This window comes from Engystomops pustulosus, chromosome 4 (assembly GCF_040894005.1).
Source record: "Engystomops pustulosus chromosome 4, aEngPut4.maternal, whole genome shotgun sequence".
In the NCBI taxonomy this organism is placed as follows: Eukaryota; Metazoa; Chordata; class Amphibia; order Anura; family Leptodactylidae; genus Engystomops; species Engystomops pustulosus.
This window is the reverse complement of record NC_092414.1, coordinates 38,355,329-38,380,324: the sequence shown is the minus strand read 5'-3', so window position 1 is coordinate 38,380,324 and position 24,996 is coordinate 38,355,329. Positions and strand designations below refer to the sequence as shown.

General features: G+C 36.1%; 1 protein-coding gene and 1 long non-coding RNA gene across 12 annotated transcripts in view; one reads left to right on the top strand and one right to left on the bottom strand.

The window, feature by feature from the left end:
* The window catches only part of LOC140126358 (uncharacterized), a 69,133-nt gene extending 58,838 nt beyond the window's left edge, over nucleotides 1-10,295 (bottom strand). For 2 of the 3 annotated variants that reach the window (XR_011854819.1, XR_011854820.1), the window contains exon 1: nucleotides 9,597-10,295. This is a non-coding gene — a long non-coding RNA (uncharacterized lncRNA). Of the gene's footprint in view, nucleotides 1-976; nucleotides 1,883-9,596 lie in introns of those variants that run through there. The other variant, XR_011854821.1, reaches the window with a different exon arrangement.
* Nucleotides 1-24,996, top strand: part of LOC140126356 (protocadherin alpha-C2-like) — a 217,662-nt gene that overhangs the window by 71,522 nt on the left and 121,144 nt on the right. The window contains exon 1 of one of the 9 annotated variants that reach the window (XM_072145742.1): nucleotides 1,366-3,557. The exons of 7 other annotated variants lie outside the window; for them this stretch is intronic. In XM_072145742.1, the coding sequence (XP_072001843.1) occupies nucleotides 1,377-3,557 (2,181 nt within the window). In that variant the 5' untranslated portion in view covers nucleotides 1,366-1,376. Of the gene's footprint in view, nucleotides 1-1,365; nucleotides 3,558-9,795; nucleotides 11,988-24,996 lie in introns of those variants that run through there. One more of the 9 variants, XM_072145741.1, reaches the window with a different exon arrangement.

Genomic DNA, 24,996 nt, shown 5'->3' with positions numbered 1-24,996 from the left:
TTCTATAGGTTTGTTCTTAAGTAGAATTTGTATGTAAGTCGGAACTGTATATTTTATAATTGTAACCCCAGACAATTTTGTTTGGTCCCTGTGACAATTGGATTTAAAAAATGTTGGGTTGTCATACGAACCAGGTTTATCATTAAAGCTTCATTACAGACACCGGTGATAACTGTTACAGTTGTTTATTGTAGCCAAAGACCAAAGTACAGTAAATTACCAATCCTCCAGTGGTCTGTTTGTGACTAGGGGTCACCTGTAAATCGGGTGTTCTTAAGTAGGGGACCCCCTGTATTGCAATTTTCTATTTAAGGCCATATTAAAAAAAAAGTTATTACTTTAGCATTGTTGTTGCATAAGTGCAATAAAAATATATATGGGAATGTGGTTATATAAGGGAGTGTTATTTCTATGATAAATCGTAAGTTTTCTGGGTGCTATTTTGGATTATGCATTTCATACTGTTAAACTTTTCTTACAACTTTTTAGTGGCAATAAAAAAAAAACTGAAAATCCATTACTTTGTTTTCAATTTAACTTTTGATGTGTTCACCCTGAAATGCTTTAGCCTGTGAGTTGAGATAAATACAAACATACATTGACATCAATTGCTGAACAGGCTTCTGGACAATAAAATTTAAACTATTATAGTTGTTTAGTGAGAGTAGATAAGGGGGAGCAATACAAAATACTGTGCACACATGTTTAAAATTCTATGTGAATTAAAATAATTTGGGGGCTAAATTATCGCTGTTTTATAAAAATGTGTAGTTACGCAAACCTATTGTTTGTTTATAACTTAATTTATCTAAAATGTTATATTGCTTTGGAAGGTAATTAAACATATCATACACTTTTAAGAAAGCAAATTTAAACCTATCCTAAAATATTTTATTATATTTAAAAAATCTACATATAACAAATATTTTATTTGACTATGAATTCTATTTATTTAAACAGCAAAAATAAGACATACCTGGTGTGCATATTACAAATCGAGCACTAGATGGCAGTCCTCACCAACTAATCGCAACAAGGAAATAGGAAATGCATTTCTCTCTCCTGAAATGAGATTCTCGCTGCAGGATTCCGGCCATGATAGATTTTTTTCAATCTTCCTCATTCTTCATCAGCATCATCAGTACCTTATTTGGATAAATTCTTATTTTTACCTTCACTGATTCTATGAAATGGTCAATCACAGACAGGATTACCAAGCAAGGAGCAGGATCTTCCATTTCTTTGTGTTACACATAACATGGGATGTGGTCCTGAGTCAGCTGCATTATATCATCCCGGAGGAATCCAAGCATGGCACCTTTGTTGGGAGAATTGCTCAGGATCTTGGACTGGATATAGGTGAGATTAATTCCAGAATGTTACATATTGTCTCTAGAGATGAGAAGGAATATTTCCAGGTGAATCTGCAGAATGGGATCCTGTTTGTTAAGGAGACAATAGACAGAGAAGTGCTGTGTCCAAATACTCCCTTCTGTATTATTCCTCTGCAGGTTATTGTAGATAAGCCGGTGCAGATGTATCGTGTAGATGTAGAAATAGAAGATATAAATGATAATAGTCCAGTATTCTCCTCCAGTGTAAATGATCTTCTTATATCAGAAGTCAGACCTGCAGGATCTCGGTTTAGACTGGAAGGAGCTGTAGATCCAGATCTTGGAACCAATTCTATAATAAACTATGAGCTCAGTGCAAGTGATTCTTTTGCATTGGATTTCCAAAAATATATGAATGAAATCAAATCATTGGAGCTTGTGCTGAAGAAAGCTCTGGACAGAGAGAAGCAATCTGTCCACAATCTGACCCTTACAGCTTATGATGGAGGGAAACCAAGACTGAGTGGTACCACACATATTATTGTTACTGTGGAGGATTTCAATGATAATGCTCCAGTGTTTGATCAGCCATTTTACCAGTGCAGTGTGACTGAAAATGCTCCTAAAGGGACATTAGTGTTTAAGCTGAATGCTACAGATCTGGATGAAGGGAGAAATGGAGAAATTATGTATAAATTTACTAAAAAGTTCACTCAGGAGGCAAGTAACATTTTTAATTTAAACCAGTACACAGGAGAAATTAGAGTAAATGGAGACCTGGATTTTGAACAAAACAATATGTATGAAATTCAGGTTGAAGCCATAGATAATGGTGATCTTCAGCTTGTTGGACATTGTAAGGTTCTAGTGTCTGTTGTAGATGTCAATGACAACCCTCCTGAGATGATGGTGACATCACTATCAGTTCCTGTTACTGAAAATTCTCCTCAGGGGACAACAGTCGCCATCATCAGTGTCCATGATAAAGATTCAGGATCCAATGGGAAAGTCCATTGCTTTATTTCTGAACCTTCACCATTTAAAATAAATCCAGCTTTCATGAGTGATTTTTCTTTGACTGTAAATGGACCTTTGGATCGAGAGGTGAAAGAAGAATATGAAGTAACAATTATAGCAAGAGATGAAGGTTCCCCATCCCTGTCTACAACAAAAACTTTAATTATTGATATAAGTGACGTCAATGACAATGCTCCTAGATTCATCCAGTCAATAGACACAGTATTCATCAAGGAGAACAATCCACCAGGGACCCATATATATACAGCCTCAGCCTCTGACCCAGATACTGGGCAGAATTCTTTTATCACTTACTCAATTAGAGAGCAAACAGTTGATGGGATCCCTATATCTTCTTATATCTCCATTAATCCTGAGAACGGGAAGGTCTTTGCTTTAGTTTCATTTGACCATGAACAGATTGCACATTTCCAATGTCTTATAAAAGCCACTGATGCCGGTCTACAAGCCCTCAGCTCTAACCTTACTGTGAACATATTCATTGAAGATATTAATGATAATGCTCCTACATTCACCCCACTTCATTCTGCATTAACTATTAAAACCTCAAAATCTGCAGAACCTGGAGACCTGATAACCAAAGTAAAGGCTGTGGATGTGGATTCTGGGTACAATGCTTGGACATTCTATAAGTTGAAGGATCTTGGAGGATCTGGAAGATCTCCATTTACCATTGCCCATCAAACTGGAGAAATTACTCTAAAGCGGTCATTTTCAGATTCAGATAGTGATGAGTACAGATTGCATGTAGTAGCTCAGGATCATGGAGAACCATTCATGACAGCGGAGACACAGATTGTTGTGTCTGTGGTGGAATCTGGAGAAGAATTAAAATTTGATAACCAAGAAACCAAGGTGACTGGCATAGATTTTGCTGATGAAAATATTTACTTGGTTGTTGCCATCTGTGTCATATCTACTATTTTTCTCATTACTTTAATTGTCTTTGCTGTTTTACGGTGGCAAAAATACAGAGATGAGGTCAATGAACTGAAAGAAAACTACAAGATCTGCTCCAACACTGGAGGGAGCTGGATGTATTCCCAACACACTCAGTATAGAATAAGCTCCAATTCATTGCGACCAAAAAGTGACTTAATTGTCTTCACTCCAAATACTTCTCAGACACCCGGGAATGAGGAGCAGATCCATCCACAAGGGGCCATATTAAATTCCGCCTATATGGTAAGAGTGGAAATTTTTGCTGTTTTTTAAACGTCATAATTTTTAGAATTTTGTTTGCAAACAAAAGTATATTTGAATAAATTACATAATGTGTATAGCTTACTATTATAGCTTTTTTATTATTCTCTTTATAATTCGTTTAAAAAGTTGCAAAAGCAGTGGATTTTGAATTATGTGTTTTGTCTACATGTATAATAAATACACTGTACCACAATTTCCTTGCAATGTATCATGCTGTTATCATCGTTCCATCACTGCGCAATTTGGCAGGTGGTAAAGGGTAGTGTTTAAGGCACAGAGAAAGCCCAACTTGAGGTTGCCATTGATATAGAATGTGAACTGTAAGCAGATAGAAAAGAATTCTTTTCTATTTTGGGTAATATATGCTGCAGAACACAGATGACACCCACTACATATGGTCAACATGTGTAGCTCATCTCATTTAGGATTTTATTTTAATTACTGACATAACCCTTTACACTCTTATATTATATTTATATCAAGCTATATATATTTTATATCAAGCTAAGCCATTAATTGTGGATCCCAGGCAACCACTTTAAGTGTTTGCCATCTTCTCCAAGTGCTCACAGGTTGTTTTTATACAGCGGCTCTCGGTAGAAGTTTAAGAATATGAAAGACACAAAGAAGTTGTATGTGATGGTTCTTTATTGTCCCAATAACTAAAGTATAATTTAATAAGTGGATTATAAACGAAAACAATGTGAAAATCAGGAAATCAGTGGATTAAATTTGATTTTGTCATGTATATCTGAAGCTACTTTTGTCTAAATAAATACCAACATCTTTAAAGAATCTGTGTCAGTACCATAAAAAATTTGAAGTTTAAAATACCCCCAAAAATGGCCAAAGATGGAGGCAGTATGACCTTCGTGTAATAATACCAATATAGATGAAGGTTGACTCTCATGCAATTGTAAAAGCCCTTGTGGTTCTATACTAAATAGTTATATATAATATGTATATGTGTGTATATAATATACACATGGAATCATTCTGGTGTGTTTGGTTATGTCTGGATTTCACCAAAGGTTGAAGTCCATGTCTGCATCTTCATGTATCATGGAGCACAGCACAGTGAGCCGGGCCGCGGGCCTTGTGTTTGACACTCGTGATGTAGAAAGTCACATTAAAACATATAAGCTTATAGATTTATGATTTAAATTATGATTTAATGAATCTGCACAACAAACAATTAACATAATTTTTGGTGTATGCTAAGCTTGAACATCCTGTTTGGTCCATAGTAAGGATAGGAAGCAAATTAATTCATTACATGATACTGAATATAAATTATTGGTTGTTTGATTCAGTGATTAGGTGATTTTCACCATTTGGGTTTGCAGTACTAAAATGTTAGATGTACTCTATGTATGTATTGATGTATTGTGGTAATGCAGTTCGGCATTTCTTACTTGGTTTGTATTTACTATTTTTTTTATTTGTAATAGTTTTTATGTAAACTATTTACTCATCATTTTATATCAACGCTGTTTATGACACAAAGTATATGTATCTTTACAACTCTTAGTTGAAGATGTTGTAAAAATGTTGAGGACAGGTATTAAAGAAAAAAAGATCTTGAAGTCATTTGGCATCATTTGATATTTATGCCTTAAAATGTTTGTTTAGTCCCTGGCGTCATAACTAAAATATCATAAATATCTATCAGTAATTTATTATGATCACATTCCAGTATTATAATTTAATTTTTATACCTTCAAAAATTGACCTTTTGGGGTATTTTTAAAAAAGGTGTATTTATGTTTTTTTTTACGTATCAGTCTATTGTAAGCCTTCCTTTTGACAGTTTAAGATATTTTATGTTAATAAATCAAATTATCGTATATAAAACATTAGTAAAGATATTAAATAAAGAAGAGAGTGGAGGTTCCCATAGAGAATATTTGTTAATGGATCCAGCAGGAGTTGGCCATGATCACATTGGCATTTAGGAAGATAGAACATATACTAAATGTCATATTTACTGTACTTCCTGTGCATAGAGTTATCTCCACTTTAAATGAATATATAACAATGTGTCTGAATGAAATGTAATGAAACTAGTTAACAAAATCTAGGGGGGTGATCGAATAAAGAAATGTGTAAGTGATTAAATTATAGGGATATAAATAGTCATGTGGCTGTTTTACCTATTATTATTAATAACCTATTTATGTCTACAAACTAATACTAATTAAAAAGTCATAATGACCAAATGTCAAAATCTGGGCATGAGTATTGGAAAGTTTTATAACAAGGTACATAGATCGCCATTAAGAGAAACATTGCAGAGACATGATAAAGGAAAGGATATCTGCCAAATGTGTGATTATACCATTTTGTTTACTAACTTTACTTTCAGAAGATAAGTGTCTGACCTACTGAACATTCCTTTTATCCATTTTATTCTTTTACTAGAAAGTGAATACATTTTGCAATACATTAAGAAGTCAATAAAAATGTGTGTAAAAATAATAAGGAATCATCAACCTTTCAATTTTGGACCATAATGGGCCTATTTTTCTTCAGTCTTTTCTAAGTGCTATAACTTTTTTTTGTTATTATCATGATACAGGGGCTTCTTATTTGTGGGACAAAAGGAAAACTTTCTTTGGGGAAATTTTAGGCTTTATAGTTGTTAATAATTTACTTACTAACTTTCTTTAAGATGTAATCTCAAAAAACCAACACACATTCCCCATAGAACATAAATAATATGTTTTTTTCTCTTGGTTTATATAATTTAAGTTAAATATTTTGCAAGTAACTATATTAACATCAATGGAAATGAAAGGGGATAATACTGCAATATATAAAGACTGCTGTCTCTTTAAGTCTCCAGATCTTATTATTGATACAAAATTAATGAAAAATGTAGCATTACAGAGATGCTACACAATAAATTAAAACACATAAGACATCAGACACATTAAAACCATACTACAAGTTGTGAGGATGAGGTTACAATTCTCCTAAATATCTCTAATAGTAAATACATAAATAGTGAGACTAAAAATTAAAGTCCCACCAAATCAAATCAACACATGACGGGTCATTTATTTTGATTTTTCTTCCTTCTTTTCAGTGTTTTTCGAGACTTTTTGGGTGCATTGCAATTTTTGCACCTTTTTGGGGACTTTTTGATAAGTGCACTGAAGTCGAACATCAGTTTACCGTCTGTAAGACACATTTATCTTTTATTCCTAAATTTGCTAAATGTCGCAAATTTGTGTACAAAAGGCACAAACTTGGGTACAAAAGGCTCCAGATTAAACCATACTTAAGGGAACCTTAGAAAATGGAAAGAAGTGACTTGAGATATCTGTGCAAAATTTTTGAGACATTTTTAACCCCTTAACGCTCTGCGCCGTAGCTCTACGGCGCAGAGGTATAAGGGATGTATGAAGAGGGCTCACGGGCTGAGTCCTCTTCATACAAAGGTGGGGGTTTTTGCATTTTGCACAAAACCCCCACCGCTAATAACCGCGGTCGGTGCTTGCACCGATCGCGGCTATTAACCCCCTAAACGCCGCCGGCAAAGTCGCCGGCGGCGTTTAAAAGACGGCGGCGCGTGGGCGCCGCCATCTTTTTTTCGATCGCCACGCCCCCGAACGTCATCGGGGGGCGGCGATCAGTTGCCATGGTAGCCTCGTGTCTTCTTTTGACACGAGGCTATCTGGCAGCTGCATATTCGTTACAATGAGCCAGTGGCTCATTGTAATGAATGTGCTGCAAAAATGCCATATATTGCAATACAGAAGTATTGCAGTATATGGTAGCAGCGATCTGACTATCTAGGGTTAATGTACCCTAGATGGTCTAAAAGATAGTGAAAAAAAAAAGTTTAAAAAAAGTTTAAAAAATAAAAAAAATTAATAAAATATTAAAAGTTCAAATCACCCCCCTTTCCCTAGAACGGATATAAAACATAACAAACAGTAAAAATCACAGACATATTAGGTATCGCCGCGTCCCAAAATGCCCGATCTATCAAAATATAAAAACGGTTACGGCCGGCGGTGACCTCCGAGGCGGGAAATGGCGCCCAAATGTCCGAAATGCGACTTTTACACCTTTTTACATAACATAAAAAATGAAATAAAAATGATCAAAATGTCGTACAGACCTCAAAATGGTAGCAATGAAAACGTCGCCTCATTTCGCAAAAAATGACCCCTCACACATCTCCGTGCGCCAAAGTATGAAAAAGTTATTAGCGTCAGAAGATGGCAAAAAATTTTTTTTCTTTTTTGTACACATTCGTTTAATTTTTGAAAATGTATTAAAACACAATAAAACCTGTATAAATTTGGTATCACCGCGATCGCACCGAACCAAAGAATAAAGTAGGCATGTTATTTGGAGCGAAGAGTGAAAGTCGTAAAAACTGAGCCCACAAGAACGTGACGCACGTGCGGTTTTTTTTCAATTTTTCCACATTTGGAATTTTTTTTCAGCTTTGCAGTACATGGCATGTTAAAATAAATAACATTACGGGAAAGTAAAATTTGTTACGCACAAAATAAGCCCTCACACAGGTCTGTACACGGAAAAATGAAAAAGTTATGGATTTTTGAAGTTGGAGAGCGAGAAATGAGGCGAAAAACCCTCCGTCCTTAAGGGGTTAATAAATGTTGCAAAAATAGATCTAAAAAAAAAATAACACAAGGAAAAAGTAGAAGATGGAAAAAAGACAGACAAAAGATAAATGATTTGAATACACATTGTCGGCTTAAAAAGGGACACAGGAAATAGGTTTATACCTCCCAAAATCCATCAACATATGGTCTGCATGAGAAAGAGTTACTGACCTGCTACTATCAAAGGTCGGCCACCTCTACCAGTGCAAATCCACTCAGACACGCTTTTCGTATTCTGGCTTTTTCAAGGACTGCAAATATGTTATTTAAGAAATACCTTAATATAGAGCTTCTTTTAAATTGTACAATCTTTTGATCATTAAAATCCATGTATAAAGTTATTTCTTCTTTGCTGACTTGCAAGAACCTTAATGTTTATATTTTTAGAACAAGTCTACTGGGGAAGGGCAGTTTTAGTGTAAAGACTAAATTAATGAAAAGTTTTTTATTTACTTTTTGTGGGTCATAAAAAAACAAATCAGCTATTCAGTAATTAATATTTTTTATACAGTGTATAATGTACATTTAAAAGACATCTACCACTAGGATGAAGGATTGTAAACCAAGCACACTGATATACTGGTACGTGTCCCCTCTGGCAGGATACGCTCTTCATTTAACTTCTTATTTGCCCTTGATATTACAAAAAAAACTGCATTAAAAATATGCAAATTAGCCTGAGGGGCTCCAGGCTCCATAGGTGTTAATTGAACCTCGAGCCCCTCAGGTTCCCGTTTTAAATCGTTTTTTTGGAAAAACAAAGGTCAAGGTAGTTTTAAATAGAGCTATTCCTGCCAAAGGGAACACACACTAGCATGTAATAGTGCTTACTTTACAATCCTTTATGCTGGTGGTAAGTTACAGTGTTTTTTTTTTACTTCATAATTCTTCTACAAAATTATACAAAATTTTATCAAGCCTTTTTATGTCTTATATGAAATTTTAGGCATAAATACATAAGTAATGTTAGAATTATAAGGTGATTAAACATAATTCAGACTTTGAAGAATAAAAAAAGTTTAGGGAAGGCGTCCGTGAGCAATATAAAATTTTTCACTGCTTGCATAAAAATATAACTGTTACAAGAAATTTTAATATGTTATTTAACAAACCTGAAATGTGAATTTTATAGTGAAAAAACATAAATAAATAAATGTTATATTCAATCTTTACATTAAAAGACATTCCTGGTGTGCATATTACAAATTGAGCACTAGATGGCAGTGCCCACCAACTAATCACAACAAGGAAATAGGAAATGCATTTCTCTCTCCTGAAAAAAAATTCTTGTTGCAGGATTCCGGCCATGACAGATTTTCCTCTTTTTTCCTCATTGCTCTATTAACACAAGTGCCTAATTTGGATACATTCTTACCTTCACTTTCACGGATTTCAAGAAATGTTGCATCAGGGACAGGATTACCAAGCAAGGAGCAGGATCTTCCATTTCTTTGTGTTACACATAACATGGGATGTGGTCCTGAGTCAGCTGCATTATATCATCCCGGAGGAATCCAAGCATGGCACCTTTGTTGGGAGAATTGCTCAGGATCTGGGACTGGATATAGGTGAGATTAATTCCAGAATGTTACATATTGTCTCTAGAGATGAGAAGGAATATTTCCAGGTGAATCTGCAGAATGGGATCCTGTTTGTTAAGGAGACAATAGACAGAGAGACATTATGTCCAGAGACTCCTTTCTGTATTATTCCTCTGCAGGTTATTGTAGATAAGCCGGTGCAGATGTATCGTGTAGATATAGAAATAGAAGATATAAATGATAATAGTCCAGTATTCTCATCCAGTGTAAATAATCTTCTCATATCAGAAGTCAGACCTGCAGGATCTCGCTTTAGGCTAAAAGCAGCAATTGATCCAGATCTTGGAACCAATTCTATAATAAACTATGAGCTCAGTGCAAGTGATTGTTTTGCATTGGATTTCCAAAAATATATGAATGAAATTAAATCATTGGAGCTTGTGCTGAAGAAAGCTCTGGATAGAGAGAAGCAATCTGTCCACAATCTGACCCTTACAGCTTATGATGGAGGGAAACCAAGACTGAGTGGTACCACACATATTATTGTTACTGTGGAGGATTTCAATGATAATGCTCCGGTGTTTGATCAGCCATTTTACCAGTGCAGTGTGACTGAAAATGCTCCTAAAGGGACACTAGTGTTTAAGCTGAATGCTACTGATCTGGATGAAGGGAGAAATGGAGAAATAATATATGAATTTAGCAACATGGTAACTGGAGAGGCAAGTAACATTTTTAGCCTGAACCAGTACACAGGAGAAATTAGAGTAAATGGAGATCTGGATTTTGAAACAAGACATAAATATGAAATTCAGGTTGATGCCATAGATAATGGAGATCTTCAGCTTGTTGGACATTGTAAGGTTCTAGTGTCTGTTGTAGATGTCAATGACAACCCTCCTGAGATGATGGTGACATCACTATCAGTTCCTGTTCCTGAAAATTCTCCTCAGGGAACAACAGTCGCCATCATCAGTGTCCATGATAAAGATTCAGGATCCAATGGGAAAGTCCATTGCTTTATTTCTGATCCTTCACCATTTAAAGTAAATCCAGCTTTCATGAGTGATTTTTCTTTGACTGTTAATGGACCTCTGGATCGAGAGGTGAAAGATGAATATGAAGTTACAATTGTAGCAAGAGATGAAGGTTCCCCATCCCTGTCTTCAAGAAAAACTTTGAAGATTGATATAAGTGATGTCAATGACAATGCTCCTAGATTCATCCAGTCAGTAGACACAGTATTCATAAAGGAGAACAATCCACCAGGGACCCATATATATACAGCCTCAGCCTCTGACCCAGATACTGGGCAGAATTCTTTCATTACTTATTCAATAAAGGAGCAAACAATTGATGGGATCCCTATATCTTCTTATATCTCCATTAATCCTGAGAACGGGAAGGTCTTTGCTTTAGTATCATTTGACCATGAACAGATTGCCCATTTCCAATGTCTTATAAAAGCCACTGATGCCGGTCTACAAGCCCTCAGCTCTAACCTTACTCTGAACATATTCATTGAAGATATTAATGATAATGCTCCTACATTCACCCCACTTCATTCTGCATTAACTATTAAAACCTCAAAATCAGCAGAACCTGGACACCTGATAACCAAAGTAAAGGCTGTGGATCTGGATTCTGGGTACAATGCTTGGACGTTTTATAAGTTGAAGGATCTTGGAGGATCTGGAAGATCTCCATTTACCATTGCACATCAAACTGGAGAAATTACTCTAAAGCGACCATTGTCAGACTCAGATAGTGATGAGTACAGATTGCATGTAGTAGCTCAGGATCATGGAGAACCATTCATGACAGCGGAGACACAGATTGTTGTGTCTGTGGTGGAATCTGGAGAAGAATTAAAGTTTGACAACCAAGACACCAAGGTGACAGGAGAGGAGTTTTCTGATGAAAATATTTACTTGGTTGTTGCCATCTGTGTCATATCTACTATTTTCCTTATTACTTTAATTGTCTTCACTGTTTTACGATGGCAAAAATACAGAGATGAGGTCAATGAACTGAAAGAAAACTACAAGATCTGCTCCAACACTGGAGGGAGCTGGATGTATTCCCAACACACTCAGTATAGAATAAGCTCCAATTCATTGCGACCAAAAAGTGACTTAATTGTCTTCACTCCAAATACTTCTCAGACACCCGGGAATGAGGAGCAGATCCATCCACAAGGCGTCGTGTTAAACTCCTCTTATAGGGTAAGACTAATGATTCAAATTTTCATGTGTCTTGCATGATTTCTTTAAATTACTGCTTGGTTTTAAATTAGATATTAGCTACTAGATTCTTAAAGAGTTACTGTACTGTTTTTTCCCCACAAATCAATAGCTATTAGAATGTAAAACAATTTTCTTATTGTCTTTTTTACCTATATGCAGCAGTTTCTATGCTAAACCCCTCAGATTACCTTGGTTTTGCAGTTACTGCTACCTCTCCATGTGCTAATAAGCTCTGGAGTCCATACCTTGTTTATAATTTGTTTATATGTCGGTTTCATGGGACGGGAGGAGCTGCTGCTTCATGCTCACAGAGCTCTATCTGTGTATGTAGCAGAGCTCGATTTGTTCAGAACAGTGGATACAGATGTCTCCGGCACAGAATAGTAATGTAAAAAATCTCCCCTGTTTCTTATTAGTCCGTCCATCCGAGTATGCATTTACAAACTTTTTCTGCCCCTCTGCACCTCATGCTACAGCCATTCCCCCACCTTGTCATTGGCAGTATCAGCTCTGTGTAGATAAGCTATTAACTCTTAGTGCACAGCACAGGCTACAGATTTCATGCAACTGGTTTGCTTGGATTTCTTGCACTTATTACATGTTCCCTGCTCCTCCATGTGATGAAAGCTGCCAGGCTACTCACCATATATATCCTGTATGTGCACTGTGCAGTGTTCAGTGGATTTACTTTAGAGGGAACACACAGCATCATGGGATCTGTGGGCAAGCCAAATGGGCTCAGCTTGAGGGCTTAGACTGACAGATATTAGTCTCCACCTGATGAGGTGAACACTTCTAAAACACTTTTAGAACAGAAAATGTCATAACTTTGGAAAGAAAAGGGTGAACAGCACAAAGTAGTTATCAGTCTGTTTGTTTTTAAAGGGTAAATAACATATAATGATTTTATGAAATTATTATAACTTTACAGTTATGCTTTAATTTTATTTAGAGTATGTTTTGACTTAATATATACAAAAGCAAAGAATTAATATCACTGATCACCTGCAGAGTAACATAAGTATTAAAAAGAGACAAAACTTTAAAAAAAAACGTGGCATATTACAACAGAGTCATGAGCTAATATCCTGGCATATGGAGACTTATGGTTCTGTACTGTTTTTCATTATATATGCTAGCACATGGAGTCTGTGCTGTGGCAGCATCTCTAGGTAATAATAGCTTTTTTTAATGTGGAATTAGAATCTAGTAAACCATGGCTTAGTTTTATGTTCTGATGGGTTTGCATTCAAAATATCCATGTTATCTAACCAGCAGTTTTAATGCTGGAGCCAAACACAACTGATGCCAGAAATGCCATAGGAACCTTTCTGAGATAATGGATATAATACTTATAGATTTGCTGAATATTATTAGGGAATGTGATGTCATCATTGTTGCCTTGTTATTTTATTGTATGAAGAAAAAGGTTTTGTAGTGTCTGTTTGTCGCTTAAATTCTATTTGTTCTAGATAGGCGTTATGTATTGCTTTTTAAAGGCTTTTAAAGTTATCTTTTTCGGTTAACTATTACATTTTTAATAATTAATTTAGTAATTATGTATTTCACTATTTTAATGATTATTTTATGCTTATTAAGAGCAAAACATTTGATTTCTCTTTCTCAAGGGAAGCAAATCTGATGATGAAGGATATTAGATCATTTTTGTATATGTTAAAAATATAGATGAGCAAATTTATAAGTTCATTTGTAGATTTCATAGGGATCTGCCAAATGTTTAGCATGGAAGTCTTTTTGATTAAATTTTGAAGAAACAGATTTTGGTCCTGATGTGTTTTTGGTCCTGTAGTGCTATCCTATAGGATTCATTTTATACAATTTTTTTCAGCAGGGTTATGGTAAGGGTTAGCGTTAGATTTCTTAAAAAATTGTGGATAACAAGATAAGACCTTTTTATTTTAAAAAAATGTTTTAGGTGACCAAGTAGCAAAATCAGTTCAGACTGCTTCCATTTGGAAAACAAATCTTTTGAGAGCCTCAGGGAATCAAATCTTGAATGATTTGCTCATCTCAAGTTAAGAGCTTTGTTTGAGATTTATCAGAAGTGTCTGAGTTACAGCTCAGCTTTTATTTTCCCACAGCTGTTTTAAAAATTAGTGCAGGGCCCTGATTGGTTGCTATGAGGAACTAGAACAATTCTGCTCCCAGACACTTCTGATAAATACCCCTTATTTGTGTATTTTCAAGTTTTATTTAATAATATAAACAAAAAAATTATATTTATATATGAAATATGTTTAACCCATCTCACATACCAGGATATACTATATGGTTCTAGTGCCGCAGGGGTGTATGGAGAAAGGTCACAAGCTGAGCTCTCTCCATAAACAGCAGGTGTCAGCTGTTTAATACAGCTGACACCCACCTGGTACTGCTGGGGTTGAAACTGACCACAACACTGAACACCACTGCCGACCTGCGATGCCATCTTGGATGGCTGATAACCCGTCCCTGATGATGTCATTGGAGGGTGGAGAACGGTTGCCATGGCAGCCTACAGTCTAATACAGACTTGTAGGCCTGCTATTGATAGTGATCTCTGATAACCTTTGAATGGCAGGGCAGAGATCATCAGTAAGAGTAAAAAACAGAAATGCAAAATCAAAAAAGGGCTGAGGGTTAAAAGAATTACAGCTCTCTTTCCATTTCTTAAGCTAATGTTATATTCAGTGGAAATAAAGAGCGAAAAATAACAAAAAGTAGAACAAACAGTAAAGTTTGATTCTTTTATTCTCAAACATCATGAGTTCTATTTGTATCGATCATTACTAATATGATAACTCTATTATTACTTGCTTTGCTTAAAATTATTTTATATGGAAAATACTTCAGTATTCGGAGATATTTTTACAGTCGCAGACTAACACAAATTTACAGAAATCTAATGGACATAGGTCGTGGCCTCAGAGCCTATTATCATATCAACATTTAGTTATATTACCACAATTATAAATTGGACAAACTTAACAGAAATCTGACCATGGTCACATTGGTGCATGGCTCGTTATATCACACAACGCTGATTGCTTTTTGATACTAACGAGCTGTGCACCTGTGTGACCATGGTCAGATTTCTGTCCACTGAAAGTAAACATAGAAGCTTTCTATAGAATACAGGATGCAGAGATCTAGAGAACCACGAGGCATCGATGCAAGAAGTATATTGAAAAATTGTATAACTTTTCAAAGTACAAGCAATAATATTAATTTATTAATTAGTTCACTATAGTTCTCTACAGAGAAGCCCTGGTTTGTAGGACACTACAGCTCAGTACAAACTTACAAAAGATATTTCAAGTTATCTTTTTTTTTAATGTAGGCCATAAACAAGACATGAGAAGTCCTCTAGGCCTAGATAAAAGATACTTCTACTGCCTACCAGATTTGTTACTGTAAGAGCAGTAAGACTATGAAACTCACAGCACCACAATGTTGTAAAAACTGATTCACTGTTCGTGTCATTGTGTATAGGATGGACTACATGGACCTGTGTCTTAATTTAATTGTATCTAACGAGAGAAAAAAGCTAGTATGCATTGGCATAAAATATGTACAAATTTTATTGAAATATCATTATTCACATAACATACATCAAGGAAAACCTTAAAAATAGTGCCTTACCCCTGAGGAAGTCGCAGGAGTGCGACGGAACGCGTGGGGTGCCCCCAGCCATTTTTCTACTTGGTAACCGCAGCTTCCCCTTTCCCTAGGCTCTTGTCACCTCCCTTTGGTTGTTTTCTGAACCTACACAGGTTGTGATCCATGTGCATTATTATTTTTGACCATATTATTACTTGTTGAGCATTCTATCTTGGGGTATTGTTGGTGTCAGACATATACCGACTTCTGCAGGAGTCTCTGCTTTTCCTAGGGCATGTAGATACTATATTTTCATATTCAGTGGGAATTGATTATAGATATTTATGGCTGTATGTGGATCGACTCACCTTGTCTTGATCCACTTGTTGTTCTTGAATGTGTGTTCTCACACTTTTTAATTGTAATTGTTTTTAAGGTTTTCCTTGATGTATGTTATGTGAATAATGATATTTCAATAAAATTTGTACATATTTCATGCCAATGCATACTAGCTTTTTTCTCTCGTTATATACTGCCTTTCTGTATGGAGGCAACTTTGTGTATATTTTGAACACCTCCCCCACTCATTTTGTTTTAAATTTAATTGTATCTAAAATAGTTTTGCAAAAAGTATGATGTGAGTAATAGGACGTGTAATGAAAGAACACAAACCGACTGAGATAATACATGTAATAAGACTTATCTATTTTCATGCACACAACATAGAAAAACAATGAGCCATGTCACATACCCAACATGTAAGGGATCTGATGGACTAGATGCACCTTTAGTAATGCTAAAGGCTTTTGGGAGATTGCATGGCTTATATTGGGCATAGTAACTGTTTAATTTACGTACTTTTCTGATATACATTCTGCCTGGAAGATATTAGTTCACTGGGGAGATCAGGACAGAATGTATTTTGAAGGAAGATCATTTATTCATAATAAACATCATAATCACATAATAATGTAATTTAAGAATAATTAAGTGTATATTGCCAATCTAAAGTTTACAAGATATTGAAGAAGCAGGATGTAATGGTGACACTGGAACAACAGACAGGAAAGTGAACACTAAATCTCCAGCGCCCAAGAGCCCGGACTGCTTGCCTATTGTTTAAAAATAAGGCAAAATATCATTGTCAATTGTCATTGTTTAAATTAATGGCAAGGCCAATTTGGTGGGATTGAAATACCACCACTTCAATGTTATTGGAATATTTTAAAGGCATAAAATATTTCGTTCAACTATTTATTTAAGTTATTACAAGTCAAGATACCTTGCATATAGGCCTTGACATTTTCTTTACTAACATCAAATTAAGAATACCTAATAAGGAAAATTAATAACCTCCTGTCTCCATTGTGTAGAATTATATCCTAATTGATTATGCATTGTACAGCCAATTTCTAAATCTATATTCCTTACTTAAATGGCAGATTTCATTGCATATTGATCCTCCATGAAAGAGATTACTGAAGGATGACACATTGTCAGCCTAGCCCTTCTCAGGTACATAAAGCTACGATTATCAGCTTCTTGGGAAAGAGACCTAGTGCACCCCTACAATTATGTGTCCATATTGTGTATAATATGCCCCTCCCACAATAGGAACAAGCAATTACATTTACTCATTAAGCAAAAATATTTTTGATATTAATAAATGTGGGAGTTAGGGAATTTTATGCAGTAGAAGGTGTAGAGATGCTGAACAGGCAAAAAGTTTTTGTGAACAGAATAAAAACACTTTTTAACTGTGGAGGATCTCTGCCCCTTCTACTACATGGCATCTTATTGTGGATACCAGACCACACATTATCCATGTGCGGCTTACTAGACTGGTAACTCTCTGGTGAAAGGAATAATTTTAGTTTTTTGGAATTTCTGTCAGTAAGAGAATTATTTTTGGACATTTTTGTTTTTTGCTCAGAGGAGCTCTTTTGATATAAATATATATATATATATATATATATATATATATATATATATATATATATATATATGCAACAACATCCCCTTAGCCTTTTTCTTGGGGCCTGGAGGCAGCCGGGACCCAGAATACCAGAGTGGCTGGCAATTGCAGCCTAGAGCACGCTGATGTCACAGTGCTTGGTATCGGGACCGGAGAGCAGCCTGGAAGGTCTCTAGCAGGTGGGATATGCAAGAAATAAGGAGGGAGAGGCTGATGTACTTATTTCTCCCTGGGGCAATCCCTGAGTGTTTGTAAGATAAGTCCCTAGGTAATGGATGGGGAAGCCCGTGGTGATAGACAGCCGTATCCAGGGATCAGACGAAGGCAACGTTGTGCAAATCATCTCACGGTTTTTTATTGAACAACAGGTAGCAGGCAACAGGCCTAAATGATCAACAGCAGATTCGGATTCTGGTACTGGAGTGGTCATGGAGAGGGCTCCTCAGGAATAAAGCACCAGCCTGATAGTAGATGCAGGCTGGGATAATAGAGATGGAGCTGTGTCCAAACTGTGGAAGCTGCAGCTCTGGATTAAAGTCACCCGACTCAATTGCTGGGATTCGTTTCTGTGGCAGCACTGAAGGTGTGCTCCACACTGACTCTCTCTCCACTCAGACCATGTGGTCTGGACTGCTGACAGGCAAAGAAGACCTTGTGCTCCCAATGCACAAGGATTTTATACTTCCCCTGGTCAAGTGGTAGCAACTCTCCAATCACACTCCAGTTTACAATACAGCCACATAATTGGATAACACCCATTTTACTACTGTCTTTCCAGGCAGAGGCTACAGCTGCTATTACATAATCTCACAGTGGTAGAAACTAACTAGATATATATATATGTATATGTGTGTATTTGATTGTGATAGGAGATTGTGGGTATAGGCAAAGTAAGTAATTAAGAAGAAGCTTAAGTGAAATACTAAGGATCCACAACTTTGTCTGTTTGCTAACTTCCCCGCTGATGTACTGCTGTACTATTGCTTTTCTGTGAAGGGTGAAGGTAATTATCAGTGTGATGGATGTTCTATTTATATCGGTACACTGTATTTGTAATGTGATATGGTAATACAATCTAGATGGAACTTATGGAGTGAAGTCCATTTTATGTGATTTTATCAAATATAATTCCTGATAAAGATTATATGTGGCATCATTACAAATGTTATTTTGTTAAGATTTGTAGGACTGGTATCGATAGTTATTATATCCTTTTGCCCAAATCTATAGTTGTATAGATATAGTTGAGTAACACCTAGCACCATTATGACAATTAACTTTCCTATACAGTATTCTTTCAAAGAATTTTGTATTTAAGAACATTTTGAATATGTGTAATATATTGTATTCTAATTAGGTTAGAAAAGTGATGCACTTATACATTAAAATATAAAATATCAATAAAATCACTGGCAAAATAAATATAATTATATACATTATCAATATTATCATGGTGCTTGTGGCCATGGCTGATTCTAAATTCAATTCTATAAGCACGTAAACTGTAGGAATTTGATTATAATATTAAAATTAACTGTTAACTTTCTTAGTAGTAAAGTGACGTATCTTATGCTTATGTGAAATCAGTATATGTAACACTTTCATTCTTCATTTGATTTATTATCCATGCTTCCTATCTTGGAGCACAGTATAACATGAAAATAAAATCCCAAAAATGCACTAATTAAATATCCATATCCATGATAGTGACAGAGTTGATAATGATGATGTTGTTGTTGATGCTGATTTTAACTTCAACTTCAATCATTTAGTTTGAAGTGATCTAAAGAGCCATCATGTAACTTACTACTAATACTTTGGATATATTTTTTTAAATTTATTCATAGGAATCTTTATCTATACAGTCAAACATTTAATCATACATTAAAGGAAATTTGCCATCAAAATCAAGTATGATAAAACGGGGACACTTACTTAAAGATCAAGGCATCGTGACCGTGGTAATATCATTATTTGTTATTCATGGCCTCCTTCCTCCTCAAATCAACGTTTATGCTTATGAGCCAAAAGGGCTCCAAAGGTGTTGTCAGAGCTTTTCTTTGCTGTAGCTTCAAATGCTGTTAGCACTTCCAATTGGGGAAGGGGAAGTGCTGAGGAGGTAGGGGAGACAGTGTAACAATCTTTGAGGTTTCAGAACAGAGGGTTCTGTTAATACCCCCAGAGCCCTTCTGGGTCATAAGCATCATTTTCAAAGTTGATTTAGGAAGGAGGCCATGGATAACAAATCTAAGAGGATTTCCACAGTCACAGTGCCTGGATTAAGTGATCCTGGTTTGTCTATGCTTGATTTTGATTTTCTTTAAGAAGTATGTAACATGTTTTTCAATAATATGAAAAATAAATTAGATTTATAGTATATTAATTTATGTAATAAACGAGCAGTACTGGTTTCACTTCATATGTATGCATTGACATTTTATTAAACTGAGGATCTATACTTCATTATGCCTTATGAAATGCATTAGATCTATCATCTATCCATAACATAGAAGTTATTGCACTGATGTTCTTGATGTCTTGGGTAAAAATACATCATCCAAATTTAAACAACCAGCATTAATTGTGAGTGAGGTCACATTTGGTACATTGGGGCTCATTCACTAAGGGTCCGTGGAGCGCATTTTCATCGGGTTTCCCAACAATTTCCATTTTGCGAGAATTGCCCCTGCGCCCGCGATCGGATTTTGAAGCATCGGCGCCGGCTTGCATACGACAGAAATCGGGGGGCATTCAGACTACCCGACGGATTCGGACAATTAACATTTAGAATTGTGTCGCAAGACATGCACTTACAAGCACCGGGAAGAAGCAGGTGAACTCTGGCGGACCTCGGCTTAGAAGTGACGGATGCAGGATCTCGGGCGCGCGATCTTAGTGAATCGTGGCACACCTGAATCCTCATCGGACAACTCACCGCGGGATTGCGACAGGACCGGGTAAGTAAATCTGTCCCATTGTGTCAGAAAAGTAAGTCATATATTGAGTTTGAGTTGAGATTGAAGTAGTTTGCTATTGCTCTGTATTATTTTATAGATCCACAGGATTTTGTCATATATACTCTTTTAACTCATTACCTTTTAAACAGTTAATGTCGGCAAGTTCCAGCACCAATCACAAGCATTACTGGTGGGGTTTGGGGGTGTTTGAGCTGAACCCTGACCTGAACTTCTAATGAAGGAGTTGTGGTCACAATTCCAAATATGGGAGAATAAGCCCTGCAAAAAAATTTTTTCCACCAGAAATCCAAACCCATACAGTAACTGTATAGATTGCATTCTACATATATTACACATAGAGTATTATACATGTGGGAATGACAAAATAGTATTTATAGTAATATTAAGAAATACTGTATATACTCGGGTATAATCTGACCCGAGTATAAGCTGAGGCCCCTAATTTTACCACCAAAAACTGGGAAAACCTAATCACTCAAGGGTGGTAAATGCATTGGTCACAGCCTCCCCACTATATAGCCAGCAAAACCACAGAAGTATATAACCAGCCCCCAGTAGTATATAGCCTGCCAGCTCCCTGTAGTATACAGCCAGCCCCCAGTATTATATAGCCAGCTAGCCCCCTTAAGTATACAGCCAGCCAGCACGCATAAAAAAATAAACTGACATACTGACCTTCCGCTTCCTGATGCTTTTTGCGGGTCTTTTTTTGTAACAGCCGGCAGAGCCGTGGCCATGCGATCTGCAGGCCGCTGCATACTATGACATTACCAACAACTGCATCATAGTATGCGCCGGCCAGCAGATCGCACGGCCACAGCTCTTCTGGCTGTTACAGCAGAGAGAATCCAGAAGAGGACCCACAACGAGAAGTATCAACGAGCATCGGGGACACCGGAAGGTGAATATGTAAGTTTATTTTTTTCATTGACTCATGTATAAGCGAGGTGAGATTTTTCAGCATATTTTTTGAGGTGAAAAACTTGGCTTGTACAAGAGTATATACGGTACAATACTATTCATAGTATGGTAAATATTATAATATTGAAAATATTATACAATGTTATAGTTCTTTTTAGTGACTACACATTTTTTACAATTGCAAGTTTAACCGATTTTGGGCTAAGTAAAGCGTTGGATATATCTGTACTTATGAGGGAAAAACAAGGGGATGTTTATTTATATTGGTTTTTATTATCTTTTAATACATTTAAAATAATTTAAATCTTGCATACAAAAAATCAGTTTTGCCATGCTGGTGCTAATAACCTTTTTAGTATGTTGTGTCATTTCTGCCATATTCGGGACTATATAACCTTTTGATCACCTTTATTCACGTGTCATTTTTGGCAAAAAGGTGGCAATGAAACAAATTAAAAATTATAATTATAACATGCTGCAAATATTATTATATAATTTAAAAGTGTTGGTAAAAAAAATCTTCATTTTCCCTGTAGTTGTGGAATAAATAAATTAGCCTTAACTAATAGTTGTAGTTTATAGCATCTGAGCTTAAACAGCTGAAGGCTATTTTTTTTCCTGAATGTTAAATGCATTAACCATAAATCTTATTTATTTTAATACGTGTTATACCTCATGGCTGTGTGATTCCAGTAGTTGTAAATGAATTTTCCTCCATCTAATACATTTGATTTTTGTTTGCAAATGAGATACTAAAAAGTGTGGTGTTATGATCATTTTAGAGGAATCAAACTGCTTATTTCTACAATAAACCTTTGTTCTGAAGTCAAAGAAAATAAAATACATCAAATATATGTAATATAGTTTTGAAGCCAATAATCTGAAAATTTTAATGTGTTTATCCGAAATATTCTCCATTCTCACACTTAAGCCCCTTGCAAACAACCATTCATGGTGCCCATGTGCTGGCTGCATGAACAGTAGCTAGAACACGGACATCAAAGGATTGCCTTGTACGTGGCGGCGTGTTGTCATGAAAGATATATAGAGCGTGCTCCATCTATAGCCATACCCATGGCCCAGCAGCGTGCCTCTCTATGGAGAGTGGAGGGGCGAGGAGTGCTCATCCTTCCACCTCTCCAACCGAACAAATACTATTTCTTCGTCCCCACCCAGGCATAGCATCCATTCGTCTGTTAGAAGCCTTAGGTCAAAGTGTATACAACTTTAGAGTATACAGGCAGTCCCCGGGTTACATACAAGATAGGGTCTGTAGGTTTGTTATTAAGTTGAGTTTGTATGTAAGTCGGAACTGTATATTTTAACATTGTAATCCCAGCCAGAACTTTTTTGGTCTCTGTGACAATTGGATTTTAAAAATGTTGGGTCGTCATAAGAATCAATATTAACACTAAAGCTTCATTACAGACACATTTGATAACTGTTATAGCTGTTTATTGTAGCCTAGGACAAAAGTACAATAAATTACCAATATCCAGAGGTCCGTTTGTAACTATGGGTCGTATGTAAGTCGAGTGTTCTTAAGTAGGGGACCGCCTGTATACATAGCTTGACTTAGGGGTATTCTGTGCCAGGCAGCTTTTGCAAATGAAAATGATATTGTATTAATACATTTGTAAAGAACATACATGTTTCAATGCTTATTTGGCTAAATTTGCTTTCATAAGAATCTCTCATTGAATCAATTGAATACAATATAAGAGGAATATTCTGTTACTCCACAACAATGGTAAACAACATACACTATACACACACATAATGTATACAATTTAATTATGTAGATTTCCATCCACTTGGCAGAAAGCATAAGGATTACTCTGAACATTTTTTGGGGTACTGTGTACTCAACCCAAACTTGATTAGCTAAAAAAAAAGGCCAATTCACAGTATAATAAGATAATCCTACAGTGTTAACCACGAGGAAGACAAAAAAACGACATAAGACAGATGCCAATTGGACCATAGAATGGAAAATAATTTCTTCTTAATCCCTGTATCAAATGTCTAGAGAGAGAGAGATCTCAACAGGCAACATTTTACATGTTACTCTAAGGCTCACTTTCCAGAATAAATATGGTAATTGCAAAAAATGAGAGGTGTCTTGTACTGGATAAAATTGCTTTAGACACAAGATGCCTATGCGTTCACTCACCAATTTAGTTTGCCTTGATGAGGAGTTGAGATACTGGGATCACCTTCTATAAAGTTAAACCATTTTGGTTTGATTTGCTTAAGTAGAGTCGTAACTGGGAAGAGGAGATACAATGTTTTTTGAGAGAGAATGATGGAATTGTGGACAAAAGAATCTTATGTGACACATTGTAGGCATACCTGAGGGGCTTAATTTTTGACCAAGTTTGTATATTAAAAAAAGAAAAAGAATTGATAAGCAAAACCTGAAAAGTAAAGTAACGGAATTGGAAGGGAAGTTTGTATCTGATCCTTCAGAAGAGCGTAAACAACTGTGGTTTGAAGCTCAGGAATGTTTGATGAGACATTGTTTAGAGAAAGCATCATCGGATTCAAAGATGTGTAGACAGAAATCAGTGATGGATCGGTATGTCTCAACAAATCATCCTGCTAAGGTAATTAAAGGACAGCAAGCTAGGCATAGTATCGGGACAATAATGACTAGAAGAGGCAATTAGTGTCCTCACAAGAAGAAATAAGAGAGGAGTTTAGGGTATATTTTGAGATGTTGAAGGCAGATATAAGTGATATAAAGACGGTCCTTTCTTCTATTTACATTCCCAATATCTCTATAGAGGAGGAAGACAATTTGGAGCAACCACTAAATTTAGAAGAGCTAAGAGATGCTTTAAAAAGGGGAAAAGCAGTGGGAACAGATGGAATTCCTCCAGAGGTTATATCATCCTTTTCTCAGATTTTATTGCCATAACTTTTAAAGGTGTACAATTATTTATATGCAGAAGAAATGTTACCAGAATCATTGAAAGAAGCTATAATTATATTGCGACTGAAGGAAGGAAAATCCCCCCAAGAGGTGGAGTCATACCGACCGATCTCCCTGCTGAATACCAAGTATAAACATTAAGCTAAAATCTTAGAAACTAGGCTGCAAAAAGTTATTTGGTCGGTTGTTCATAATGATCAGTCAGGATTCATGCCAGGTAGATCAGTTAAGCTTAATATCATGCGTGGAACATTCAAACTCAATATGAGGCTCGGGGTAATAAAATGGTGGACTCACTCAATGTGGTCAAAGCCTTTGGGGTTCAGGCAACTGTTCATTGGGTGGAAAAGGCTGCTTTATAGTGGCACTTTGACAAGAATAAGCGTTAATGCCAGAGCCTCTGCTACATGGCAACTGCAGAGGGGAACCCATCAAGGGTGCCCTATGTCACTCTTGATCTTTGCAGTAGTCCTAGAGCCTCTGGCTTGTACTATAAGAGCATGTGAGCAGGGGGTTTAAACATGGACCAGTGGAAGATAGATTGTTGTTGTATGCTGACGACCTGTTACTTTTCTTGGC